The sequence below is a fragment of the Eptatretus burgeri genome, chromosome 15 (genome assembly GCF_056783735.1).
Source record: "Eptatretus burgeri isolate ZD-2024b chromosome 15, Ebu_testis_v1, whole genome shotgun sequence".
Taxonomy (NCBI): Eukaryota; Metazoa; Chordata; class Myxini; order Myxiniformes; family Myxinidae; genus Eptatretus; species Eptatretus burgeri.
In genome coordinates, this window is record NC_140975.1 from 71,172,942 (window position 1) to 71,187,844 (window position 14,903).

The 14,903-nt window shown below is 44.8% G+C and overlaps 1 protein-coding gene across 5 annotated transcripts in view; it reads left to right on the plus strand.

Moving 5' to 3' along the window:
• LOC147012508 (uncharacterized) overlaps positions 1-14,903 on the plus strand; it is a 250,295-nt gene that overhangs the window by 61,892 nt on the left and 173,500 nt on the right. For 2 of the 5 annotated variants that reach the window (XM_085856898.1, XM_085856897.1), the window contains exon 1: positions 8,899-9,294. The exons of 1 other annotated variant lie outside the window; for it this stretch is intronic. Coding sequence is in view for 3 of the 4 variants with exons in the window: in XM_085856897.1 (XP_085713023.1) it covers positions 9,255-9,294 (40 nt within the window). In the remaining variant the exon portion in view is untranslated. Of the gene's footprint in view, positions 1-8,897; positions 9,295-14,903 lie in introns of those variants that run through there. 2 more of the 5 variants (XM_085856896.1, XM_085856901.1) reach the window with 2 other exon arrangements.

The following is a 14,903-nucleotide window of genomic DNA, read 5'->3' on the forward strand; positions in this document are numbered from 1 at the left end:
CAGTGCTCTAAGAGTGGCAGTCGGCTTCGAGAGAGCGAGCGCCGGAAAGGCAGGGGTGGATCTGCCTGAGTATCGAGTCGGGCGATCGGTTGTAGGAGGAACTGCATGAGGGTTTTTGCGATCGGCTCTCGTGAAAAGGCCGCCCCGAATGGCAAGAGGAACTGGATGAGGTCAGTCTGCCTTCTGCTGGATGAGAAACGACGAGTGGGAGTCGCAATCGGCTGTGTAAGGGACGGCTGTGTCTGTCTGCGATCTGCTTCGTGAAAGAGGCAAGAGAGGCTGCTGGAGTCGAGTGTGCGATCTGCTTCGTGAAAGAGGCAGGAGGAACGGAATGAGGGGAGTCGGCGATCGACTTTTATGAGGAGGTCCTCGACAGGTTCATCTGGAGTCCAGTGACGGAGCCTCTGACTGTCTTTGCTCCCGGCACGGCTCGACACATTTGTCGATCCGCCTGCGGAGCCCAACACCCTGATTTGGTCTGATCTGGTGAGCAGGCCAGGCCTGGATTCGTATGCTGGACTTTGTGAAAAGCCAGCTGGAGCACACTGTGGACCTTCCACTCTTGTGCCGTCGACCTTACTGGGGCTGAACGCGCTGAGGCTGCGTGCATGGGCAGTGTGACAAAAGGACGCCGCCGCCATTTTGCCATGCGGCGTGTTTGAGGCGGCTTGGGCGCTCGAATCCGTTGACATCGGCTTGTCACGAGCCGCATTCGTGCCTTTGACACTTTCGTCAAACTCTGGTCCATGAGGCATCACCAAGTACTGTGTGTCTTGTCTGCATGTCTTGTCTGCATGTTGTCTAAGGTTTATCTCGCTAGGGTTCCCTTCGAAACCCATAATCCGTAGCTCCCTAGTTAAGGGCGGGTTATAGATTGATTAAAACATTGTCGTGAATGTTTTGCTTGTGTAGTGTTCCCCGATGTGTCCCCAATAAATTTGGCTGAGTTATATGAGATTTGCCGCCTTGAATTTATTCGTGCCGCACTGAGGAACAATCCGCTCAATTTGGATATAAAACCCAAACGGGCTACGGACTGGCAGACTCCGCTCGGTCTCTGACAAATCCAGTCTGTAGCCGGGGTCTATTTTCCCAGCTGGCAAGGCACAGGTGTATTTTGGTATCGTGATCTGAGGCGCGTAACCCGAGACCTGTGCCGAGCTAGCCAGCGTTATAATCCCGGAGACGAGGGTGCTGTTAAGTGACGCCGAATCTTCAACATTTGGCTGTTAAGAGTTGGGTGTGAATCCTGCCACCGCCGAATCTTTAACAATATATATATATATATATATATATATATATATATATATATATGTATGTATATGTATATATATATGTATATATGTATATATGTATATATGTATGTATATGTATATATATATATTGTTGCGGATTCGCGCCCGCCGGCGTGCGAACGGCCACGTAACTCGAATCGCGGCACGTCGCCCACCGGACGGACAATCCCGTCGTGACTATCTCGGACTAATGCCGGGAACTAGTCACGGGTGGACCTTTCGGCCTCACCACGATCGTGCCAATCGGCCCCCCGCGTGGGATAGGGTTGCTCGCCAAATTCGACCTACCTAAGTACCCACACGGAGGGTAGACCGGGCGATCGCACCTCGCCGCAGGTCGACTTCGGACACGGGCCACTTTAAGCGACCCGTTCCGTACTATCGGGATAACCGAGCGGTGTTATCGTCGGCCTCGATGGTTCGATTAATTATCGGGCGTTTTAGTCACGACCAACCCTTTACGTGAAGTAAGATGGAGATTCAATAAAGGAAAAGACGAAGCAAAACGGGAAAACAGTTCAACATGAAGCACATTTATTTCGCGATGAACGGAAAGCACACATATACAATTACACCAAAAGCAAATGTAAAAGAAGAAGAAACACAATAATACACAAAAAGCAAATGCAACAATGCAGATCTAACCGACTACCGAGCACACGGCAACACTTATACAATTTTACTTCACAGACGGCGCCGACAACACATACACTCAAAGCAAAAGAAAAGGACCACCCTCAAGGATGAGGGGGGTAGGCGGGCCTGGGGCCGAGACCGCGTCGGGCCTACCCGTCTGGTGATGAGCCGCAAAATGGCGCTGGCGCCCCGACTCCGCAGGCCTCGCTGGGACTGCCTGGTATGGGGTGGGAACGGGGCCCCCTTCTCGCACTATCTCAGCGCGGGGGGAAACAGGAGGGGGTTGTTGATGCTCGGGGGGGGGGTGGATATCTCCCTGTCTCGGGTCCCGCGACGAGCGTCTCCACCACGACCTCGGTCGCGCCGCCGGCCTCTCCCTCCGCAGCTCCCCGACTCCGACACGAGCACCCCCTCGACCGTCTTCGCCGCCGCCACCTCTCCACAGCTCCGTCCAACCGCCCTCTCCGTCTCCTCTCTTGACTCGTCCCAACTCTTCACTGGCTCCGAACTCTTCACTCTCTCCCCTCCGTACTGAACTGTTTGGCGAGCGCGGCCCCTTATATGCCCCGTGGCCTCGCTCCTTCACCTTCGACCCTTTACCTCCGACCCTTCACCTCTAACTGGCTCCCCATTGGACCGAGGAAAAGTGGGCGTGAATGCTTTTTGATCCATGAATTTGCATATAGCGATATTACTCCAACGCACCTGGAGGCGGGGCCAAATCGCCCCACGCTCGCCGATAGGACGGAACAGAAGTGGGCGTGAGTAGTTTTTGATCCGTTTTCTTCGGAAAGGCCGGCGCTTTTGCACCCCTGCTCGGTGCGCGCCCTGCACGAGTCCAGTATCGGTGCCCACAAGCGGCGTGGGAATGACGGTGATGCGATGGTTGCGAGGGCGAGTTGTGACGGTAAAGGTCGTGGCTGTTGTTGTGAAGCGGCGTTGCGGTTGGTGGTTGTTGTGTGATGGCTGTTGAGACGTGGTTGGTGGTGGTAGTAATGGCGGCTGGTCCAAAATAAAGATAGTAAAGAAAAACGGCTATCCTGAAGGGTCGCAGTCCGAATGAATGACATTTATTCTCTCGAAACAACGGGTTTGGGCCTAACTACACATATACTTACAGAGATATCTCACCGAAGGGACCTGAATGGTGGTTTGCGAATTTCGTCAACCACAACAATATATATATATATATATATATATATATATGTATATGTATATATATATATATGTATATGTATATGTATATATATATATATATGTATATGTATATGTAGATATATATATATATATATGTATATGTAGATATATATATATATCTATATATATATGTATATGTATATATATATATATATATATATATGTATATGTATATATATATATATATATATATATATATATATATATATATATATATATATATATATATATATATGTATATGTATATGTATATGTATATGTGTGTATATATATATATATATATATATATATATATATATATATATATATATATATATATATATATATATATATATATATATAAAGATATGCCGTTCGTGTATTTGCACACAATGCATGGCCAGTCACAATTGAACCCTTTTGTTTGCCATTTATTTGTGCAAGTCGCAATGCCTATGGTTTGTTCATGTACAATCAATAGTCAATGAAACGATTGATCAATTTTCTATGATTTGTATGTGGGTGTTTAAAAGCCTGCATTGTTGTTCTTTTTAGCCGGTATAACTTCATGGAAATGTAAAGGTGTGTAATTGCATTTTCACAAATCGTACTGATACAGCTTTTTTCACAACTATAAATACGTTTGATGATCTTTGGAGAATTTAATAAAATGTACTTTATGAATTGTTGCACAAACCAAAGAAATGAGACTGAACCAGAATGAATGGTGAAGCGAAGCAGCTGTTTAAAAGCGACATGAAATCGCCGAGTTAGTGTAAGATATGAGAAACAAGGGCTCGTTTGGTGAGATGCATAGGTGGGAAAGTTGTCGGGAAAGGTAGTGCAGATAAAATAGGTAAAGGAAATGAAATGTGTGGATAGGAGAGGGAAGAGTAGAAGATATTTTGGTGGGAGGGAAGAGTAAAAAGAGCTGTTTGGATTGAAGGGATGTGTAAGCGAGAAGTGGTACAAAGGGAAGATATGTGGGAGTAAATTGGGTGGATAGAAGAAGTGTGTGTATGGAATAGTTGTTTGAGTAAAAGTTATCTGAGTGGAAGAGGTGTGGGTCAAAATGTGATGAATAGAAGACGATTTTTTGGATACAAAGTCAAGGCTTGTGGAAGAGCTGGAATGCTGAATGGACCTGGACACAACAGAACAAAAGGAATTGGGGGGGGGGGGGGGACGAGGGACACCAGCAGCAGAGTTGAAGGATAAAATGGAGGGAAACTTGGACAAATACGGGATGTAGGGAGGAATGAGGGTTGGGGAGAATGAATGTGGTGGACAAGATGGACACAGAAACAAACTTCAGGAAATAAAAACTGAAAATTTGAATGGAGGAGGGCTTGGGAGTCAGTGGTGGTTTAATGGGGTAGAAAAGATCATTGTGTTGGATTGGAGATGACCTGAAACGATGGTGAACAGCTGCCTTGAAGAACTGGAGGGAGCAATGAGATTGAAAAGACTAAGGAAGCTTATTCCACAGGTGCCGAAAAGAAAGAGAAACAAATGAGTGGAGGTGAACAATGATTCTGGATTTTGGGAGTTTCACTAGAAAGAAGTTTATGGTGAACCATGTGTTTCCTGCAGAAACCAGTGGGGGGAGGAGTGGTGGGGGGAGGAGTGGTGGGGGGAACGGTGGTGGGGGGGGGTAGAGAAGGACAAAGCACAAAGCAGAGGTGCAGGACCAGAAAGGAGGTGGTAGAAGACAGAGAGACCAACTACCTATTTGCGATGGGAAAGTGAAAAGCCCATGGTCTCAGCTTCAATGTGGGAGATTCCAATGACTTTAAAGGCCTTGGTTTCCACGGTGTTAAGCCAGCAAGATGAGGCAGGGGCACAGCCCAGAGAAGAGAGCAGTATTCCATCAAGCTGCGGGTGAAGGCCTTGTAGGTGGAGAGGAGTTCAAGTGTGCCAAGGAAGGACTTTGTACGACGGAGTCAGTCATTGACTGGCTTTGGAAGCCAACTTTGAAGTGTCCTTTACCCAAGAAAAATCATGGCTGATACTGGGACCCAGGAGTATGAGTGACTGAACTTCCTCAAGAGGATTGTTCAGAAAATAAATGTGTGGGGTTTGGGGTTGTCAGACGGTCCTTTCGGAAAGAGAGTGAGAGAGTGAGAATTATCTGGAATGAAAGACATGTTCCAAGTGTTTGAGCAGCTTGTGATTTTGTCAAGCTCTGAGTGGAAGGAAGAGGCTGCAGGCTGCTTACCAGAAGGATGATGGCAGAGGGTGGAGTCATTCGCAAATCGATAAATTTGATTTTCCAGAGTCAGAGAGATTGTTGATAAAGTTTATGAATACTCACTGCTCACCTCCACTGATTCTTTCCTCTTTTTTTTTTTTTTCCTGCCTGTGGAATCAACTTTCACATTATATTCATTCTTATTCTTCACTCCAGATCTTCAAGATAGCTGCTCACCACCATCTCAGACCACCCACAATCCAAAACCATGATCTTGTCCATCCTCGTTAACCATCCTCCCCCCTCACCAAACCATTCCTTCTCCATCCAAATTTCCAGTTTTTTCCTCCTGAGAATTTCCTTCTGTATTAATCTTGTCCCTTCCTCCCCACACCCATTTTTATCCAAGTCTCCCTCTATCTTGGCATTTGACACCGTTGTTGGTGTCCCCACTCTCTCTCTTGTTCCTATTGTCCTATGACATCCGAATCAATTCAGTGTCCCAGCTCTTTCACGAACCTCGACTGGGTAAACAACAAAAAAAAAAGGATCGCCTGTCCTGAAGCTCACCTGGATCAGGAGCATCAGTCACTCAACCCCCCCCCCTCCGCAGACCTCCTTTGACCGTGAATTTTTTGATGCCGTGAACAAACTTCGGTACATTTCGGGTGATGAAGGTTGTGGTCAAGTTTCATTGAAATTGTTTGTGTAGTTTCCGAGAAGAAAGCAAATACCTGTTTTGGGGGTCAACATCCCCACCCCCCAGATCCCTTTGATGAGCACAGATTTTTATGCATACAATAAACTTTGGGTGATGAAGGTTGTGGTCAAGTTCCATCAAAATAGTGTGTGTAGTTTCAGAGAAGAAAACAAATACCTACTTGGGTGGGTTCAACCCCCCACCCCCCGAAGACCCCTATAATGAGCACAGATTTTGATGCGGTCGATAAAGTTTGGTACGTCATGGGTGATGAATGTTGTGGTCAAGTTCCATTAAAATTGTGTGTGTAGTTTCGGAGAAGAAAACAAATACCTATGTTGGTGGGTTCAACCCCCCAGCCCCTGAAGACCCCTTTAATGAGTACAGATTTTGATGCGTTCGATAAAGTTTGGTACGTCATGGGTGATTAATGTTGTGGTCAAGTTTCATAAAAATTGTGTGTGTAGTTTTGGAGAAAAGAGCAAATACCTATTTTGGGGGTGGGGAGGGTCAACCCCCCTCCCCCATAAACCCCTTCAATGAGCGCAGATTTTGATGCGGTCAATAAATCTTCGTTCGGCATCAGATATGAAGCTTGTGGCCAAGTTTCATCAAAATGGTGTGTTTGGTTTAAGTGATATGAACTGTCTGACTGACTGACAGACTCACCTCCTCACCGACGGACACTGCTCGATTGTATAAGCTCACAGGACGAAAGTCCAGGTGAGCTAAAAAGCATGTCATATGTCCAGAGAGACGGCCCTGATCTCATGTCTGACATTGAGGACCTCCGTCCATTGTTGGGTGAGTCGAAGCAGCATGTCCAAGATGAGGAGTGACCTAGTCTGAAACCAAATTGATGATCTGAGATGAGGGCATTGGAGAAAAGGAAGAAATCGGTTTTTTTATTGAAGAAGTGTGGGTCAAATGGAGTCGAGAATTATATGAATGGAAGAGGTGTGAGAAGAAGTGGTACGAATGGAAGGAGTTTTGGGGTCAAAATAGGGTGCATCGAAGAGGTGTCAATTGTAGTTGCATGAATGGAAGAGGTGTGGATTGAAATATGGTTGATAGAAGGTGTGATTTGAAATGGAGTGGATAGAAGAGGTGTGTGAAGCGAAGTGGCACAATGTGTAAGAGGTGTGTGCAAAAGTGGAAGAGGGGTGGGTCTCAATGGAGTGGATCGAAGAGGTGCGTGAAGCGAAGTGGTGGAGGTGTGTGCATCAAATAATTGCATGAATTAATGGTCCGACTGTAAGAGGTGTGTTTGTAAATAGTGGAGAGAAGAGGTGTGATGAGTGAAACGTGTGGATATAAAATCGTTGTTGAACCCATTTTTGTTGGTGGAGCCCCCTTCCGGTGCGACGAGGTGTGCCGACCGATTGACGCAGGTGGGCTGCAGGTTGAAGATGTGCGAAACGAACCGAGACAGAGACTGGAGATGAGGAACATCGTGAGTGACGACAGATTGAAATGGATGTTGAAAATGTAAAAACCTGACACATCAACATCAATGCACTTCATGGTGGGAACAGGGCGACGCACGCGGGTCAAAGGACGAGGCTCGGACACACTTTCCCCCCAACCCCTCAACCACACTCCCCCCCCATCGGAATCAGTAAACAAAACAAGGTGGAAACGACGTGCAGAGCCAGAGGAGGACGCGATAATCCCACTCGCTGGAACCGTGAACCCGACGTCACAATGCGTGGCGCGAGGTCGGCCATGGAAGATGAAGGACGAGGGAAGAAAACGTGGAGCGGACATCGTTAGGAGAACAAACAAACAACAATAACAACACGGCGGCGGAGTCCTGGCTCGGAGCGGGCCGCGCCGGGTCTTGCCGACGACCGCACGGCGCTTTCATTATTCACGAACCGTGCTCGCCTCTCCGACAATGATTTCCTTCGTGATTACGTACAGTGCCGTTCCCGGCGGGAACGATCCCCCGCGGAGCGCTCCTGATGGGCTCGGGGCCTCGCTTGATTTTTTTCGCCTTATTATGCGGCCTCGGAGCGTCCGCGGAGCGCACACGGAGCGCGCGCGCGCGCCTCGAGCCCGCGCTCCCGCCGCTCGTGCCGAGCCGGGGACGCGGCGACCGAGTGGGGTCTCGTCCGAGCGCGGCGAGTGGGGTCTCGTCCGAGCTGGGGACGCGGCGACCGAGTGGGGTCTCGTCCGAGCTGGGGACGCGGCGACCGAGTGCGTTCTTCTCCGAGCCGGGCGCAGCGAGTGGGGTCTCTTACGAACCGGGCACAGCGAGTGGGGTCTCTTACGAACCGGGCACAGCGAGTGGGGTCTCTTACGAACCGGGCACAGCGAGTGGGGTCTCTTACGAACCGGGCACAGCGAGTGGGGTCTCTTACGAACCGGGCACAGCGAGTGGGGTCTCTTACGAACCGGGCACAGCGAGTGGGGTCTCTTACGAACCGGGCACAGCGAGTGGGGTCTCCTTCGAAAGGGGGCACAGCGAGTGGGGTCTCCTTCGAAAGGGGGGCACAGCGAGTGGGGTCTCTTTCGAAAGGGGGCACAGCGAGTGGGGTCTCCTTCGAAAGGGGGCACAGCGAGTGGGGTCTCCTTCGAAAGGGGGCACAGCGAGTGGGGTCTCTTACGAAAGGGGGCACAGCGAGTGGGGTCTCCGAGGGAGACAAGACGTTGGGTCCATTCTTCCCGAGTATCCCGCCCGCTCGGTCCCGCTCGGTCCCGCTCCGCGACCCTCCATTGCCGTGACTCGCTGCGCTCGTCCTCGCGCCACCACACTCGCCTTCTAAGTGATGCGACCACTTTGGGTCCAATTTTAATTCTCTACTTCGCGTTTACTATTCTACTTCCAGGTATCGGACGAGTAGAGCACTCGCTGTAAAGGGAGGAGGGGAGGGTGGGGGGCTGGGCAGGGTTTGGGGGTGGGGCGGGGGGGGGTTGTTAACTTGTTTCTTTTCACCACTTCGGTCGCTACCAACTTTTTATAAATCCACCAAACTTGGGACTGTCCCCAAAGTACCCTTTCCTTTGTAGCAGGAATAGCGGGCCGTCCGCACTCTCTACCTACCGGTATCAAGGTGTGGGCCCGCACTCCCTACCCAAAGGTATCAAAGTGCGGCTGTTTGCTTTATTTACCTTTCGAAATACCTGCCACCGTTTTGGAACGCGCGCGCGGTGCATCCCCTCTCTCTACAACACCCATCCATCATCCCGCACTCCCTTCCATGCCGACATCCGCGACTCCGTAGTCGGACCACATCTCGCTCTCTTTGCCACCATGTCGCGGCGGAAGCAAGCGAAGCCACGAGCACTGAAAGGTGAGCTCAGGTCGTCGGGTTCGTTCCCAATTCTCCCGGTCTCTCCCCCTCCGCAAAGCCTGCGCTTTTCGATCCCTTTCCCTCCCATTCATTCCGATAGAGCGTGCGATCCGGCGCTCCGGTTCCGATCCCCGCTCCGTTGCGGGATTTCGCAGCCACCGGCGCCGCCGTGACGTCACGCTATGTGCGCTGGCGGGCCAAACGAGTTGAGAAAACCTGAAGTGGATCAAGCCTTTTTGGCCTAATAGGATCGATGTGTTTCAGGTGGTGTGTCCTCATGCTTTTGCTGTTTTGACACTCCGGAGAACAATCGTTAACGTAATGGTGCAGGCGCTTGGTCTTCGTCAAGATTGTGCTTGAACTTGATAAACGCCCCAAAAATCTCATTGTTTGCCAAAGACCTTTATTGGGATAATTTAGACAGTTATTATGCACTCCGAGTTCTGTCACTGACCCCCCCCCCGCCCCCGTCCACAATCATATAATGAGTGAGTAAGTGTAATGAGTCATCTTAAATAAGTCCCGAGAAGCAGATCGCTTGTGAGACCATTCCGTCCCAAAGAAGCACGTGAGTGACACCACCTCCTGAAGTGGGTTCGTGTCAGCTTTCACTTCATTCGGACAACTGTCATTAGATGGAGTGGGGGTGGGGGTGGTGGGTCGTGGAGAGGGGCGTTGGTGTTGTGGTTATGCTTGACGTTATTGTTTGGGTTGCAGTTGTGGATTCTTGTTTGTGTTGTAGTTGTGGATTCTTGTTTGTGTTGTGGTTGTGAATTATGTTTTGGGTTTGGATTAATGTTTGGGTTAAAGTTGTGGATTCTTGTTTGGGTTGTAGTTGTGGATTCTTGTTTGGGTTAAAGTTGTGGATTATGGTTTGGGTTGTAGTTGTGGATTATGGTTTGGGTTATAGTTGTGGATTATGGTTTGGGTTATACATGTGGATTATGTTTTGGGTTTGGATTAATGTTTGGGTTATAGTTGTGGATTATGGTTTGGGTTAAAGTTGTGGATTATGGTTTGGGTTGTAGTTGTGGATTCTTGTTTGTGTTGCAGTTGTGGATTCTTGTTTGTGTTGTAGTTGTGGATTATTGTTTGTGTTGTGGTTGTGAATTATGTTTTGGGTTTGGATTAATGTTTGGGTTAAAGTTGTGGATTATGGTTTGGGTTGTAGTTGTGGATTCTTGTTTGGGTTGTAGTTGTGGATTCTTGTTTGGGTTGCAGTTGTGGATTCTTGTTTGGGTTGCAGTTGTGGATTCTTGTTTGGGTTAAAGTTGTGGATTATGGTTTGGGTTGTAGTTGTGGATTATGGTTTGGGTTATAGTTGTGGATTATGGTTTGGGTTCGAGTTGTGGATTATGGTTTGGGTTATAGTTGTGGATTATGGTTTGGGTTATACATGTGGATTATGTTTTGTGTTTGGATTAATGTTTGGGTTATATTTGTGTATTATGGTTTGGGTTATAGATATGGATTATGGTTTGGGTTATACATGTGGATTATGTTTTGGGTTTGGATTAATGTTTGGGTTATAGTTGTGGATTATGGTTTGGGTTATAGATATGGATTATGGTTTGGGTTAAAGTTGTGGATTATGGTTTGGGTTATAGATGTGGATTATGGTTTGGGTTATAGTTGTGGATTATGGTTTGGGTTAAAGTTGTGGATTATGGTTTGGGTTATAGTTGTGGATTGTGGTTTGGGTTAAAGCTGTGGATTATGGTTTGGGTTATACATGTGGATTATGTTTTGGGTTATAGATATGGATTATGGTTTGGGTTATAGATGTGGATTATTGCTTGGGTTGTAGTTGTGGATTATTGTTTGTGTTGTGGTTGTGAATTATGTTTTGGGTTTGGATTAATGTTTGGGTTCTAGTTGTGGATTATGGTTTGGGTTTTTGATGTGGATTATGGTTTGGATTATAGATGTGGATTATGGTTTGAGTTGCAGTTGTGGATTCTTGTTTGTGTTGTAGTTGTGGATTCTTGTTTGTGTTGTAGTTGTGGATTCTTGTTTGTGTTGTAGTTGTGGATTCTTGTTGGTGTTGTAGTTGTGGATTCTTGTTTGTGTTGCAGTTGAGGATTCTTGTTTGCTTTGTAGTTGTGGATTATGGTTTGTGTTGCAGTTGTGGATTATGGTTTGTGTTGCAGTTGTGGATTCTTGTTTGTGTTGTAGTTGTGGATTATGGTTTGTGTTGTAGTTGTGGATTATGGTTTGCGTTAAAGTTGTGGATTATGGTTTGGGAATGGGTTATGATTTCAGTTTGAGTTTGGGTTATGATTACGGTTTGAGTTTTATGTTGTGATTACGGTTTAGGATTGGGTTGTGATTTCGGTTGGAGTTTGGGTAGTGATTACAGGTTGAGTATGGGTTATGATTACGGTTTGGTAATGGGTTATGATTTCAGTTTGAGTTTGGGTTATGATTACTGTTTGAGTTTGGGTTATGATTACTCTTTGAGTTTTATGTTGTGATTACGGTTTGGGATTGGGTTATGATTACGGTTTGAGTTTGGGTAGTGATTACAGGTTGAGTATAGGTTATGATTACGGTTTGAGTTTGGGTAGTGATTACAGGTTGAGTATGGGTTATGATTACGGTTTGGGATTGGGTTATGATTACAGTTTGGTAATGGGTTATGATTACAGTTTGAGTTTGGGTTATGATTACGGTTTGAGTTTTATGTTGTGATTACGGTTTGAGTTTGGGTTATGATTACGGTTTGGGATTGGGTTATGATTATGGTTTGAGTTTGATTTATGATTACGGTTTGAGCTTGGGTTGTAATTACAGTTTGGGATTGTGTTATGATTATGGTTTGAGTTTGGGTAGCGATTACAGTTAAGTATTTGGGTATGATTCTGGTTTGAGTTTGGGTTATGATATCGGTTTGAGATTTGGTTGATTTTGGGTTGGGATTGGAGTATGATTGCGGTTTGAGCTTGCGGTCTGATTATGGTTTGGGATTGGGGTATTATTTTGGTTTGGGATTGGGCTATGGTTATGGTTTGGGTTTTGGTTATGATTATAGTTCCGTTTTGTGTTGATTTATAGTTTGGATTTGGATTTCGGTTTGGGATTGGGCTATAACTACAGTTTGGGTTTGTGATATGATTACGGTTTCAGTCTGGGATATAATTTCGGTTTGGGTTTTTGTTATGATGATAGTTTAGGTTTGGGTTATGATCACGGTTTGAGTTTGGATTACGGTTTGGTATTTCGTTATGATAACTGTTTTAGTTTGGGATTGGGCTATGATTATGGTTTGGGTTTTGGTTATGATTATAGTTTAGGTTTGGGTTGATTATAGTTTGGATTTGGATTTCGGTTTGGAATTGGGCTATAATTATGGTTTTGGTTTGTGGTATGATTACGGTTTGAGTCTGGGTTATGATTACGGTTTGAGCTTGGGGTATGATTTCGGTTTGGGTTTTTGTTATGATTATAATTTAGGTTTGGGTTATGATCACGGATTGGTATTTTGTTATGATAACTGTTTTAGTTTGGGTTATGGTTATAGTTTATGTTTGAGTTATGATCACGGTTTGAGCTTGGATTATGGTTTGAGTTTGGATTACGGTTTGGTATTACATTATGATTACTGTTTTAGTTTGGGTTATGATCACGGTTTGAGATTGGGCTATGATTATGGTTTGGGTTTGTGGTATGATTACGGTTTGAGTCTGGGTTATGATTACGGTTTGAGCTTGGGGTATGATTTCGGTTTGGGTTTTTGTTATGATTATAATTTAGGTTTGGGTTATGATCACGGTTTGAGTTTGGATTACGAATTGGTATTTTGTTATGATTACTGTTTTAGTTTGGGTTATGATCATGGATTGGGCTATGATTTTCGTTTAGGTTTGGGTTATGATCACGGTTTGAGCTTGGATTACGGTTTGAGTTTGGATTACGGTTTGGTATTACATTATGATTACTGTTTTAGTTTGGGTTATGATCACGGTTTGAGATTGGGCTATGATTATGGTTTCGGGTTTTGGTTATGATTTTAGTTTAGCTTTGGGTTGATTACGGTTTGAGTTTTTATTATCGTGGGATTGGGGTATGATTACGGTTTGGGTTTGGGTTGATTTCAGTTTGGGTTAGGATTAGGATTATGGTTTTATGATTGGTTTATGATTACAGTTTGGGTTTGCGTTCTGATTACGGATTGGGATTTGGTTATGATTACAGTTTGGGATTATGATTATTGTTTGGAATTGGGTTATGTTTATGATTTGTGCTTTGTTATGGTGAGGGTTAATGTATGAAGTTGTTTTCTTTATATGCCTGTGAAGTTGAAAGATCACGACGTGATCATCATGCAAAGGAACACGATAGCAATTGTATTTACATCTCATCCTTTGGAGATTTGTCGTTATGAAATCATTTTTTGTTTATGGAAGGTTTCTGTTTGTGAAAGTTTTTTGCATATCAAAGAGGTTTTTTGTGGGCTTTGTGATTTTGGAAAAGTTTTTTAATTACACTAGTTTTATGAGAGCTTTGTGATGCGGGAAGAGTTTTGTCACAATTCTCATTTTATGGAAGTGTTGTAAGAGTTATACTTTTTCTGAATTTTGTGATTTTTTTTGTGAGTTTTGAGATTCTGGAAGAGTTCTGTGGTTCGGGAAGAGTTTTATGGTTTTGTGATTTTGTGAGAGGTTTTGTGATTTTGTGATTTTGTGATTTTGTGAAAGGTTTTGTGATTTTGTGATTTTGTGAAAGGTTTTGTGATTTTCTGAGATGTTTTGTGATTTTTGTCAGAGGTTATGTTTTTTTGTGAGAGGTTATTTGATTTTGTGACAGGTTTTGTTATTTTGTGATTTTGTGAGAGGGTTATTTGATTTTGTGATTTTTGTGAGAGGTTTGGAGATTTTGTGAGAGGTATTGTCATTTTGTGAGAGGTTATTTGATTTTGTGAGAGGTTATTTGATTTTGTGAGAGGGTTTGTGATTTTGTGATTTTGTAATTTTGTGAGGGGTTTTGTGATTTTGTGAGAGGGTTATTTGATTTTGTGATTTTGTGAGGGGTTATTTGATTTTGTGAGAGGTTTTGTGATTTTGTGAAAGATTTTGTGAGATGGTTTGTGATTTTTGTGAGAGGTTATGTTTTTTTGTGAGAGGTTTTGTTTTTTTGTGAGAGGTTTTTTGATTTTGTGAGAGGGTTTGTCATTTTGTGAGGTTTTGTGATTTTGTGAGAGGTTTTGTGATTTTGTGAAAGATTTTGTGAGAGGTTATGTTTTTTTTGTGAGAGGTTTTGTTTTTTTGTGAGGGGTTTTTTGATTTTGTGAGAGGTTTTGTGATTTTGTGAGAGGGTTTGTGATTTTTGTGAGAGGTTTTGTGATTTTTGTGAGAGGTTATGTTTTTTTTGTGAGAGGTTTTGTCATTTTGTGAGAGGTTTTGTGATTTTGTGAGGGGTTTTGTGATTTTGTGAGAGGGTTTGTGATTTTTTCAGGGGTTATTTAATTTTTTGAGAGGTTATTTGATTTTGTGAGAGGTTATGTGATTTTGTGATTTTGTGAGAGGTTTCATCATTTTGTGGGAGGTTATTTGATTTTGTGAGAGGTTGTGATTTTGTGATTTTTCTGAGAGGGTTTGTGATTTTGTGAG